We start from the raw sequence: 13856 nt of genomic DNA, 5'->3' as shown, positions 1-13856 counted from the left end.
CAATACAAACAACGACACTAGTCCCAACCGCAATCACAACAATCCAACCAAACTCACATCGACCCCACCGGACCCGATCCTCGCCAGTGGGGGGACCGCAGCCGTTCCCACCTAAGCCCCGCTCATCAAACGAGCGATAACCCTGTCCATTAATGTGCACATCCCCTTTCGTGGCGGGTTCCACGAAGGGCGAAACTAGGGCGTGAGATCACTCCCGCAAGTGACCCCACTCAGCCGAGAACGCATCTCGAGAGCCATAGAAACCAATCACAATCACAACACATACAAAACACTATATCAAACAACCGCAATATTACCACAGCGACCGACACACTAGACCGTCTACAGAAACTGAGTAGGCGAACCTACCTTTACGCGACCGCAACCAATCCACGCCGACGATAACACATCCAAAGAACCAAGCAAAGCCTATTACCATCATGCAAATATCTATTACTACAAGCAAAACCCTAACTATAGAAGCAAAGGCACGGATGATGAATATGACATACCTAATAGGGGAAACTCAGCAAGAGACCGCTACCCGACTCAAGAGACGCTCTCCTAAGACTCAAGAATCTTCAAAAGGCATCCATGGAGGTTTTGAGGTGAAGGGAAGGGAAAGAGGCGGCTGAAGGATAGGAGGAAAGTGGCGAAAGTGATTTGCGGATTTAACAAAACGCGATATAAAACCCCCGTCAAAAAACCAGGCACTCGATCGAGTACCCAACATACTCGATCGAGTACCCCCTACTCGATCGAGTACCACGGCTACTCGATCGAGTAGCCTCTACTCTATCGAGTACTACTCTTGACACGCACCCAGGATGGATTTGTCATAACATTCTAGATTACTCCTGCCCCCAAGGGCAGTCAACGATGGTCAAAGGGTCCCTAAAAGGGCGGGTATTACAGGTTGTGCGTGAAATAGAGAATCTGTGCGTGGTGGTGCGGTGGTGGTGATAAGGAGAGGACGATCGTTAATACCCACATCGCCAATAGTGAAATAAATTCTTCCATCATCAGATGGAACAACAAGAAATTGAAGTAAAATTGATTCTAATGAAGATATAGGCGATATAAAAACAACAAATTGCTTTTATGGACCACCACTCTTCCCCTAATTTTGATAACATACGAGGCTTATGATTGATGAAATTTTTGTCCAATACGAATACATGAATCTTCATAGTTCAGTTCTAGCATATAGTATTCGCCTTTCATTGTCAAAAGACATTTTATTTACTAGATCATAAAGGGATGCATTTATACAAATAATCTTCGGCTCCAGAAGTGCGTGGTGGCCTGGTGCCTTGGCGGTCAGGTTGGCCTGAGCAAGAGAGGGAGGCTGGTGGGGTAGGGTAGGGCGGAGCTCAGGGCGGAGCTCTGGAGGGAGGACGTGAGTGGGTGAGTTTTTGACCGGTCTGTAACTGAGTTGTATTGGGTTAGAAAAAATAACAAGGGTAAAATCGTAAAAGTTGTATGTAAAAGAGTAGAGTTCTTATGTGAAAAAGCACAACCCTTTTAAAAAACGTCGACAACGTTTTACAGCCCCCTTTTTAAACCAACATTTTTTCAACAATTAGTCTCATTATATACGAATATATCCATCTAAAGTGAAAGAAAGACGGGTCAAATATGTTTAAAGTGGTGATATTTTAAGATACTATACAACTTATTTTACCACAAAAAGGTAACTCACGTAAACCATAAAAATGGTCACAAAAAACTGTCTAGAGACTTCAGATGAGAATTATTGTTGTTGGGGAGGGAGTAAGAGTCTACAGGAATTAGACTAGGAGTAAAGGACAGAAGTAACTCTGTATTTAACTTGTAGAAGAAGTAAACGAGTTGATTTCGTTTTCAATTCCCTACTTGTTCGTCGGATTGTAATTTGCAATCGCAATTTTGTAATCTCTATCCATCCCATACAATCATACATATAAACAAACACTGCAATTTCTCAATCAATTTCCAATTTTTTGTCTCTATTATCGATTCTCCGATCACTTTCCTCGCCGTCTTCGCACAATCTGCTTGTTTTCTTCGGTAAATTTTGATTCCTATCATCAATTTCAATTTTATTGATTTGTTAGGGTTTCGAATTTTCTATGTTGATTATGATTTTATAATCGCCCTAGTGTTTCTTATTTTTTTTATTTTAATCGAGTTTAATTTGTGTTTTTCAGGGAATAAAACGTCATTAAAGATGTTTGCTAGACTTTTCGGTGCCGGACCGCGGGAAAACACTGCTGTCGCAAGTACAGTGGCTACTCTTGATAAAATGAGTGAGGTTAATTCTTCTTTATCAACTTTTTAATTGTCTAATTTGAGGTTTAGTTGATTTCAATGTGTTTCCTGGAGTGTGTTGATTGTTAAATTAGAAATCGATACGATTATGAAATTAACATCGGTTGGTTTTGTAAGAGTAAGGCTGTGTTACCTTGAAACGTTAAGAGAGAGTTTCGACAATGCTAGTAGTAGTCCGGATTGATCTGTTGGAGTAGTGGTTGATTTTGTCTTCGTGAAGTGATTTAGTACGGTGTGATATCAGTTATGCTTGAATCTGTTGAGAATTTTATGATGGGAATGATGACGTTACGAGAATTGAGACGATGCTGACCTGAATTTAAGTTTGAAGGCTTTTTATAGGGACATCATTTAGTGAAACTCCAAATAGGGATAGATTGCGATGATTACAAGAATAGTGTGCATGTTAGACTTGTGTAGCTTGTATGGAATTAATGTTATTGTGTATTTCATGGGATCGTTGCTGAGTGCCTTCACAGTTCTCAGACATTTTATAGCCTTCTTCTCAAGTGGATAGCTTTTCACACACAGCATCTTATTAGCTTTTCACACCGACAAATAATATGATGTATAGGACATAGCATTTCTGAAATTGCGCTGGATGATATGCTTGGGCGTGCGACTTTGCGAGCGAAGAGCGAGGCGAGCTGCAGTGTAGTCATTTTCTTAGAAATGCTGCCTCTTACTCTTGACTGCCAAGACAACCCTGCATACTGTAGCAGTATACGCCTGCACAAATTATTAGTAAGACCAACTAATTTAAAGTAGGCCCACGTAGAGAACTCTTTGCGTATATAAAATTAAAGCTTATTTTGACTACCTGATAGGCTGGTACGGAGTCATTTATAATGATAATACATATATCTAGTTACGTAATTTTATTTGTCTGACATCATTATAAATTATCAGGTTATCAAAATGAAGTCAACATTAAATAAGCACGACGTTTGGGCTTCTCTTATTTGGCCCCGTCTTATGGTATAGGATAATAGGACAATTGTATAGGAGAATTGTTGATATGAATTTGTTCTTTAACTCGCCTTTTGTATTATTCAGCTTTGGTGGTGCTGTTTCATGTTCTGTCATGCTCAGGAAATAGCTGATAGTAACCTGTGTTGAAATGGCATATATTTCTGATCCTGAGTTCCTGGACAAACAAAATTATGAACCAAGTAATTATTATAGAGTAATTTAATAATTACTCCCTTTTAGAAACCACTTTTCTAAAATTACTCCCTTTTGAAAACTTTTTAATAATTTACTCCCATGAAATGTTCTCAGGTCAAAAATTGCACCCAATTTGACACTCCGGTGACATATTCCGTCAATATTTGAAATTTCTGATTTTAAGTCTACTTTTATGACGAAAATGCCCTTCTTTCATCTTTTATATACTTCATGTCTTCTCTCTCCCTTATACTTCTCACTTCATTCATCCACTTCAATTCTTCCCTTTTCTTATAATTTTCCCCAATTAGGATTGATTGGGGTTTCAAACCCAGAAATTAGGGGCTTTGATCCCAGAAATTAAGGTGTTTTTTTGTGTCGTACTGTCGTGTACCCCATTCGAGAAGCTCTTTGCTTGTGTCGTCTTTCTGCACAGTCACCTCGATAAAGCAGAGGCAATCCGTCTTCGGTCCAGTAGCTGTCTCAATAGCATTCACCAGTTCCTCTTCGCAAAATACCTGTTGGTTTAATGTCGACCCAAAGACTTCGCCAGATACGAGTAACACAAATCCTCAAATAATGTTCTTCACAAAATACTTGTATGAGTTGTATCCACCATAGTTGATCAGGAAGATGATGGTCTTCTGACCACACAGTCACCTAGAAAAATCATGAATAAATTCAATCAGCAAGGTAAAAATGCAAACTTGGTGTTTCATGAAAGGTTAATTGAGATACAAGAACCAAGGATAAACTTCTTACATGAAAACTACCATCTCCAATGAATGCAAGAACTCGCTTTTCAGGAACTGCTTGTGCATAGCCAAGAGTGGCCCCAAATGACCATCCAATTGATCCATACTGCATCTGGAACTCGTATCTAATATTGAATTAATTAAACATTAATACAAAGCAATAAAGTTCAACCCAAATTAATTTGGGGGAGATTTTAGGGTTAAATTTTGAGTTTGAATATGTTAAATCTGAAAGATGAAGTAAACAGTGAGAAGGTGGGTTGTTTAAAGCTAATGTCTAAATATTAACATAGGGGCATAACGGTCCTAAAACACAACTTTTCACCTTAAAGTCTAATTGGGTGCAATTTTTAACCTGAGAACATTTTATGGGAGTAAATTATTAAAAAGTTTTCAAAAGGGAGTAATTTTAGAAAAGTGGTTTCTAAAAGGGAGTAATTATTAAATTACTCATTATTATATGTAACCTGATCTCTATCTTATTTAACAACAGGGTTATAACATTTGATAAGTATATATATCTACTGGCCGAGTGCTATTTTGTCTGTCATCATCTTCCTCCTATTCATTGTTGAGTATTCAGGCTGTCATATGTTCTGCAGGCTCTTGAAATGTTAGAGAAGAAAGAAGAGCTTCTCATGAAGAAGGCTGCTGGGGAGGTAGAGAAGGCGAAAGAATTCAGTAGAGCTAAGAATAAGCGTGGTATGTTTGTGTTAGCTGGTACTTTTGAGATTGAAATTTTACACAAACAAACGCTCGTGCACTTGACACGTGCTGAATTGTGATTGAAAAAATTAATTTGTCCGTCCTTGGTACCTTTGTTTCTCTATGTTCCCTTTTTTAAGCTTATGTTAATTTCTGGAACTTAGTTGTTCCGTATTGCTATAAAAACAATAAAAAGACATAGAAGGATAGAGACTAAGCGTCCGTTTGGATACAATTTTAGGAGGGAAAGGGAGGGGAGGGGGAGTGAGGGGAGGTGAAGGGAGGGGAGAGAAGGGGAGGGCAAATGGAATGTGGGTGTTTGGATAACAAAAATTATGAAGGGAAATGGAAGGGGAGGAAGGAGGAAGATGAAGAATGGATGGAGGATTGAAGGATGGTGGTGGTATAATTAGAGTCCAAATAATGTTTTCTTTCCAAATCTTGCCACCCTTGGAAAGATTATAATTTGTTCTATAGGGGGGAAAATAAGTCCTCTCATTTCTCTCCCCTTCCATTTCCTTTCTCCCATATTTTTTATCTAAACAAAGGAAATTAAACCCCTCCCTTTCCCTCCCCTCCCCTTCTCTCCAATTCCTTCAATCCAAACGGACCCTAAAGGAGGGAAGACTTGTTACAAAATAGATTACAACAAAAGGAAAAAGGCAGACATGAAATTAAGCAAAAGTGCAGTGGGATGGTGTGACAGAGAGAAATAAAATGAAAATACAAGGGTTGGGCATAAAGAGGAATAAACAGAACTGAAAAATAACAATTTATGGAACACCGGGCATGAAACAAGTGAAGAGAAAGGACTCAACCACATTGCTTAAATGATGACTGCGTGAAATTTTTTGCTGATGCTACTTTTAGTTGTTTCTTCTCTGTGTTTTGACATCATTTTGCTCTCTTGTGAAGCTGCAATACAATGTTTAAAGAGAAAGAAGATGTATGAACAACAAGTGGAACAGCTGGGAAATTTTCAACTGCGAATTCATGATCAGGTTAAGACATTACCGATTGGAATAATTCGATCACTTCTACTTGGAAATGTGCTCCAAGTACTTAGGCTGTTGAAGAGAATTCACCCATCCTCTGAGCTTAGCTGGTCGATTATGTCCATCTTTTGTCTATTTCATTCTTCAGCGCTATGCGCCTTCAGTTCACTCACTTGAGTGAAGCACATGCTCACATGGGGAGGCTCATGCATTTCTTTTACTGTTCTCCCTCAAAAACATCCGTGGTTTAGACACATATTTTATCCTTTCTGTGCTACTATTTGTCTCCAGATGATATTGCTTGATGGAGCAAAAGCAACAACGGAGACTGTTGATGCTTTGAGATCTGGAGCTAAAGCTATGAAAGACATGCAAAAAGAAACGTGAGTGTTAGGTTTCATGAAATTTTGATTATTTGTTGGTGTAATCTTTAGTTATATACTTATATATGCAGTAGGAAGCATGATATTAAAGTGAATTTCTCATAATCTTGCAAAAAAAGAAAAACAAAAAAACTTTATTATGGTCAAATAATTGTTTTACTAGAAAGAGTTTTTGTGATATACACTTAAAGACCGTACACATTGATTCTGCATCGATCTTTGACAATAGAAAATCTGTTTATTATTTAGTAAAGCGTCAATTTATTGGCTCATAAATAAAAGGCAAGAAATAATTGAGAAATGGGGATTGTGTCTGTATCTTACAGTGTCGAATAAAAAATCATCATTGTCAAACTACGTTCTTGTGTTTGTGGCTGGATCCATCTGTATTATTTTATTTTGTCAAATTGAATTCCATCATATCCGAATGATTAAACTACGGGACTAGGTTGTAACCTTGTAGGCTTATAGCACTTTGTACAACCTGATGCCTGAAATCTGAATGCCTGATGTGTATGCAAGGCAGCAATTTTACCCTCAATTGAATTCTGAACTTCATGATACGGGTAATTTCTCAATAACTGACGACCTGATGGTACACATGTTCTCCTCTTCCCAGAAATATTATTGATGTGGACAAGACAATGGATGAGATCAATGAACAAACTGACAACTTAAGACAGATACAAGATGCACTTGCTGCTCCAATTGGCGCCAATGATTTTGACGAGGTACGAATCATTTTGTTGTTTACAGTTTCTACTGCTGCGAGGAGTTGTTGATGGAGCTTGAACTTGTGCCTTGAATGATTTGTGTTAGAAACTTAGGAGGAAAAGTTGTCACCCTATCTAACCTGATAAACAAGTCATTCGGCTCGGGTGCTTGCGATGTGGCTCGTTTCAAGTGCATTGTTTTTGGGTCGGGTGGGTACGTCTCAGATCATTTAAATCAGTTTGGGTCATGTCTAGCAATAAGTTTTGAGGTTTGTGTTTCGGGTCACTTAAGATTGGGTCATTTCATAGTCGGGAGTTTTTTGTATCAAATGGAGTCAGTTTTGTCATGTTTAGTACGATCTAGGCTGAATCTGGACTTATGTAACCAGAAGAGAAGAATGTCATTCACCAAGAGGCTTGGCCTTTTTATCTATCTTGTTTTAAACGTTTCCGTGTTATACTTTGGTGGTTGAAGGATGAACTGTTAGAGGAGCTGGAAGGGCTTGAAGAAGCTGAGTTGGAGGAACAACTTCTACAACCAATAACAACCCCAGTGACGCCATATAAGCAACCCACACGGCCTGCGGCCCAAAAGGACCCTCAAGAAGATGAACTTGCTGAACTCCAAAGAGAAATGGCCCTTTGAAAGTTTGAACCACCAGTTTTCCGAGTTTCTCACCGTATGATAAGTAAACGTAAAATCTCTATTGCTGGTTGATAAATACAGCAAAAGAGAAATATCAGTGTCGATAGCGTCCTTTGTCATTGTACTATACCACTTTTTTTTTTTTTCTTTTTTAATTGCTACTCGTAATACAAATGTATTTACAATCATTTGTGAGAAAGTTGGTTTGCGTTGTGGATTAATTTCGTGAATACCCAAATCATTTTCATTATTTTCACTCTCTTTTCTTTAATATATTAAGGATTCTATCTGGTACCCCTCAATTTTTCGACTTTCTACATGGTATTCCTACACTTTTTAAAACATACTCCCTCTGGCTTTTAATTTTCTTCCCGTTTATCTAATATATGTGAGGAGTATTATAATGAAATGGGAAGAAAACAGCAAGCCGGGAGGGAGTACATGGTACCCCCTAATTGTTGTCATTATCACTAAGTGTACCCCTAAACTTTATTTTCCACCAATTAAACTCAGTTTTAGGCGTTAGGTAATGACTTGTTATGTCATGGGATGACAAATGACAAGCTTGGTTGCGCGTCCAAGTAATCACTTAATGCCTAAAACTGAGTTTAATTGACGAAAAATAAAGAGGGGTACACTTAGTGATAATGACAACAATTAGGGGTACCATGTAGAAAGTCGAAAAATTGAGGGGTACCATGTAAAATATCCCATATATTAATTAACGTCATGATTAGACCTTGCAAAACCAATCCCTACCAAATTAACTCCACCCAAACTATAACCTCCGAATGTGATCCGAAAACTGAATTGACCCAACCCGAGCTTTGTTGACCCGATTTGAAATCACCCAAATCGAAAATGACCAGACAAACATAAAGTGACCACTTAAAATCACACTACATTGTTCATATTAAAATGAAGAATCAATCATCAAATTAAACTATTGACACGAAATGACCTGACCCAGAAAATGTAACGCTCCCCATTATGACCGGCCCAAACTGACCGTTTGCCAGGTCCATGATACATGGTAGGAAGTTTCTTTTTCTATCAATTGGTGGTGGATCAATCATACATGGTAGGAAGTTTCTTTTTCTATCAATTGGCAAAAATTTCAGACGCATGTTAAGCGTTCTTAAAACATCATTAGGATTTTCGGAGTAAAATATACAAGCCATAGTTCTTATTTGCTCAGCATTTGACTACATTTTTTTCTACACACTTCAGAAACCTCACATTACCAGAAAGAGAGAACCAAGAACTCCACTCTAAATATCTGGACTATAAACCCACCCAACTTTTACAGAACAAAACGTAATCTACACGATATCTATATATAGTCAAAACCACCACTTCCAGGCTGCTCAAGATCGGGGTGGATCCTCCCCCCAGGTCTACCCATCCTTGGCTGAAGATCCGGGTGTGTCCCGCCTCCAGGAGCTGGGCCTCTTGGGAATCTGTAGATCAAAGGCCGGTTGGTTAATCAACTTGGGATATAATAATAATCCTAGAAGTATGCTAAAGCGTCAATCACAAAAGCTACAATATGAAACACTTTTAACATATGAGACTGACCGATTAATTAAAACCTTAAAACTAAATGAGAAATACATGATTTGGTTAGTGTGACACCGTCTCATACAAAACCCATTTAATCACTCGATATTGATACCATCACCTTCACAAATCACAAAGGAAGCACAATCGAGAACATTGAAGCAAAAAAAGATGACGATTGATACCTTCCAAAATTACCAGGTTCAAAACCAGGCACCCCAGGTGGGCCATAAGGATCAAATCGAGCGCCTGGTGGTGGACCACCGCTGCCAGATAGAGAAAAATACAAATGACTATTAAACCATGTATGTCCAAAAAAAGGAGAGACGCACAAAACAAAATAAGCTTAATACTAACAGTCCTCCTGGTCCTCCCGGAATGTCAGAGAAAGCACCTCCACCGCCAAACCACCTAGGATCTTCAGGACCTGAGAACAATGACACGTTTCAGTTGCTAAGATTGGATAAACCATGAGCAAATTCACTTACAATGGCTAATATCACAAACCTACTAGCATCGATCCACCACCAAAATCACCTCTGTAATATTTCGAAAAGGATGCAGGTTAGTATTAGGGTGGATATTGAAGATAACATGACATTTAACAGAATGCATGAAAAATCTAGAAAGAAAGAAAGAAACCTAGAAGGATATATTCCAGCTCCGCCACTAGGAAAAAGATCATTTCCACCTACAGGATTGACAGGAGGAAGCACATACCTATACAGAAAAGCAAGAGTAAATCCTTGCTTCTTTTACGGTTAAACTTATTCGCGTGCTCTCTTTTAATATAAGAACAATGTGTCCACATCGGCATTGTTATCACTGAAATTTAAAATCATGTGTATCTGTCAAGCCCTAGGTAAACAAGCGACAACAAAGTAAATCTTTAGTCGCCAACGAGCCATTAATGTAAACCCCATAATAATGAGAAATGTGTATATCAACAGACGAGCTATGAAGCAGTATCCAACTAAGTGACAAAGCGTCAGAAAAGTTTCAAATTATTCCAACCTATTTGCGGCCAAATTGCTAATAAAAAAATCAACAAACCTGAGTGCTCAAATAAGTTCTATAAAAAGAAAAGAGTTACCCTGTAGGAGAATCATGAGGATATCCAGACCCATCAGGATTTCTGTTCGGCTCCTCAGAAACACGTGATCTGTACAACAACAACATCAGAGCCTTAGTCCCAAAATGATTTGGGGTCGGCTGACATGAATCATCCTTTGGAACCGTCCATGGGTTGAACGCACACCTCAAAATGCGAAAAAAATAAAAAATAAAAAGTGAAAAACAAAAGGGGAGTAAAACATAATACAAAAGCCAGGTAAACCTGTGATCTAGTGATAAATATAGTGATAACAATCGAATGGAGGGAAAATTCAGGAAGTCAATCATCATCCAGATGTCTTCAATTTGCACATTATGTAAAAGTCTCTTGTAAAACAGTTATACAATAGCTTAGTGCAAAACCACATGACAATTAATGATAAACAGTCACTTAATGATAAAGAGATCACCATGAATATGGAATGGATTAAATGAAGGATAATTGTGGATAATAGAAAGGCCACCAGCAATATGAAAGTAATAACTAAGAACTAAGAAGATAACAGAAAGTATTTAAACAGTCGCCTACAAGGATCACTTGAGTAGTAATTTGTAAATAGTGACATTACACCAAGACTGTAAATGGTTTTATAGTCTTAGTGATGATAACAACAAAATAGCATGTTGTGCCACAGAACAGTCGTAGAAAATGAGAAACAGATTCATATGAAAGTAAGCAAATGGAAATGCTTAACTATTAAAAAGTCTGATTCAGCAATTTACTAAGAATTAGTTAACTACTGGTAAGGAACTTGACCAAGTATCATCTATGATCCACTCAATTTTTTTTTTTTTTTTTTTTTTTTTTTTTGAGGGGATCCACTCAAATTTTCATTCATTTATCATGCATTTTCACATATATTCAATTACATTGTCAGTGGCGTTTGACGATTCAATAACACACTCTTACACAGTTTTAATCATATACCAAACTTCACCAGCTCTTATGACGCAGTGTCAGAGTGTGTCACATCAAAAGCGTAAAGCCTCCTAATTTTATAAGCATATATATTTACATACAGAAGTAATGGGATTATAGAACAAGACTAAACTTCATTATTACCTCGATGGGCCACTCAAGTGACTTCCCGCAGCACCACCATCCAATTTAGACAAAATTTCTGACTCCAAACAGCTAACAAACTTCCCCAAATTCTTGTATTGTGCATTATAACCACTTGCATCAGCCTCGGTCACAAATTCGTCAACGCTGTCACACACCCAAACATAAGAAATGAGATGTCAAATCACAATGCGTCAAGTGTAAAATTCTAGTATAGTTAATAAGGGAAGTATGTACTTGATATCAAGATGGGCAGGTTCAGATACACCCTCACTTAAAGCATCAACCATCAACTTATCACCCATCACCAAGCACTTCACCAGAATCTTCTTATTACCTTTCTCAGGGTTAATATATAAGAAGGCATACTCGTCTTCCACCTCATTCCAACCCTCAATTCCTACCTCATCTATAAAATAAAAAACCGTAATATTAATTAGATTGTAAAGAAAAAAGAAGGAAAATAAAAAAGCAAAAACAAACCTCTCACGCATATCAACCGGAAACAAGGAACTCAGTCTAAACTAAAAAAAATGGTAATTTCAACTACTGCGGATTCTAGGCCACTCTCTCTTTCAACTAGGAACCTCACATCCACCAGCAACTCTCGCTGGCTCCACAAAGTTTCATAAAGAGTGTTATACAAATATTTTTGTGAGACACTCGGACACGTTGGTTCAATTACTCTCTTGCTATCAATTAATATGCGTTTTACTAATACTCGTATCCCGCACTTATTTATTAGAGTTACACCGTCTCATGAAAGACCAACTATGTACCTCTCTCCCCACCTACTTTCCTCATCAAATCGCCCAGACTAAATCCTAAAACATTCTGCCATTGTATACAATTTAAGATCAACATCAATTAGACGCGTCCTTGCTTCTGCGTCAGCTCTACATAAATCGGTAGTCATGACCCATTAAATTCAAGAGCACAAGCTGCCCATTAATAAGCCTACTTACATGCCCATTTTTTACAGCACTTACCAACAGACTCGATATCAAGTAAGATTATAAACTCCCAAGGAAATCCAAGCATACCAAAATCAAAATTCCACATGTAAACATTCTAAAAAGGCCATCTTCCACAAGCTTTCACTAAAATGAATGGACGTCATTCAAGATTTCAATCACAAATATGTGTAAGCGATTCTACACGAGTATTATCGTAAAATCACATGCAAATTGACAGAAATATCCCCATAAAACCTGTTTTTAGTAACTTACATGTAAACAGTTTTACATAAAACATTGAAAGGAAGCAGAAAAATAAAAGAAAATACCAGAAGATGACGATGAAGATAGCGAGTTATCAGCGAAAGCAGGGGAACCGGTGGCGGTAAGTACAAAACCACTAGCAAGGAACGACGCGTGGACTGCAAACGCCACCTTATCGTGATTGTTACGAAAAGATGGTCGAGAAGCCCTGATCACCGCAATTACTGATTGTTCAGTCGCCATTAAAACCCTAATTTAAGCATAATTTCGCAATTAAAACTACATTTCATGGCATAATTAGAAATAGGCAATGATCATACACAAATTAAAAGACGAAATGAGAGAATATACATACCTGGAGTTGTAAAATTGAGAGATTTATTGATTGATTTAGGTAGAGACGCAATTTGTTGAGAAATTGTAAATTTGGGGGTTTAAATTTGAAACAAAGGAATCGTGTAGCAATCTAGCATGGTGTAGAAACAGCTCCACTTTTATATGCTAGTCACTTCTTGCTGCTCCTCGTGCAAGTAAAGTCCGAATAAGTGTCGGGCTTTGAAAGGCACGGTTTGGGTCGGGTCAGTTTAAAATCGTTAAGCATATGTTTTTCCCGGTTTGTGAACATCGTCCACGTTTTAGTTACACTATCATCGACGATTTCATTTCAAAAGACGATAATGCCCTTTGCACATTTACACTCATTTCTCTCTCTAAACAATTTTCTCTCAAATTCTACTAAAAACCAATTACATTTCGATATCCCATCTGCATTAAACCAATTAAAAAATGTTAGAAATTGACGCACATTAACTAGAAAACTTAAATAATTTTAAAAAAAACGACAAATAAACGTATTAAACACGGTATTTTTTAAAAAAAAGAAACTAGCTAGCCATGAACTAAATGTTGAGATTCAACAATCGCCCATGTACCAAATGTGGAGACTCATCGTTCGACCATGGACGGATGTTGAATCCCAACGTGTAAGCATGGGCTAACGTCGAAATTCAACGTGTAACCATGGAGCCACGTTGAGTTTTAACGTTTGGCCAAAAAAATACGTTCACCATGGCCAAACGTTGGATTCCCATGTTTGGACCATGGCTGAACGTTGGGTACATGACTGAACCTTGGGTGCACAAATTTCAGATTTACGCAGAAAAATCGCAATGTTTGCTATTACTAAGTCAATACGTGACGTAAATCAATTATCGAATAGATTTAAC

At 37.9% G+C, this 13856-nt stretch overlaps 2 protein-coding genes across 2 annotated transcripts; one reads left to right on the top strand and one right to left on the bottom strand.

The window, feature by feature from the left end:
* The first annotated feature begins 1706 nt into the window (after positions 1 to 1706).
* LOC141647979 (vacuolar protein sorting-associated protein 32 homolog 1-like) lies at positions 1707 to 7930 on the top strand. Its single transcript, XM_074456386.1, has 7 exons — positions 1707 to 2049; positions 2190 to 2293; positions 4835 to 4934; positions 5853 to 5938; positions 6224 to 6315; positions 6935 to 7046; positions 7504 to 7930. Exons 2-7 carry the CDS (start codon positions 2210 to 2212, stop codon positions 7672 to 7674), a joined length of 645 nt encoding a protein of 214 aa, XP_074312487.1. The 5' UTR covers positions 1707 to 2049; positions 2190 to 2209; the 3' UTR covers positions 7675 to 7930.
* Positions 7931 to 8802: 872 nt separating this feature from the next.
* Positions 8803 to 13143, bottom strand: LOC141647983 (putative proteasome inhibitor). The gene is made up of 10 exons (XM_074456391.1): positions 12986 to 13143; positions 12696 to 12880; positions 11648 to 11819; positions 11411 to 11557; positions 10328 to 10396; positions 9877 to 9954; positions 9742 to 9773; positions 9592 to 9661; positions 9420 to 9500; positions 8803 to 9134 (listed from the first exon to the last, which is right to left on the bottom strand). The coding sequence occupies exons 2-10, from the start codon at positions 12871 to 12873 to the stop codon at positions 9008 to 9010; spliced, it is 954 nt and encodes a 317-aa protein (XP_074312492.1). The 5' UTR covers positions 12874 to 12880; positions 12986 to 13143; the 3' UTR covers positions 8803 to 9007.
* Between the last annotated feature and the right edge of the window lie 713 nt (positions 13144 to 13856).

This window comes from Silene latifolia, chromosome 3 (genome assembly GCF_048544455.1).
Source record: "Silene latifolia isolate original U9 population chromosome 3, ASM4854445v1, whole genome shotgun sequence".
NCBI classification, from domain to species: Eukaryota; Viridiplantae; Streptophyta; class Magnoliopsida; order Caryophyllales; family Caryophyllaceae; genus Silene; species Silene latifolia.
This window is presented reverse-complemented; position numbering and strand designations above follow the sequence as displayed.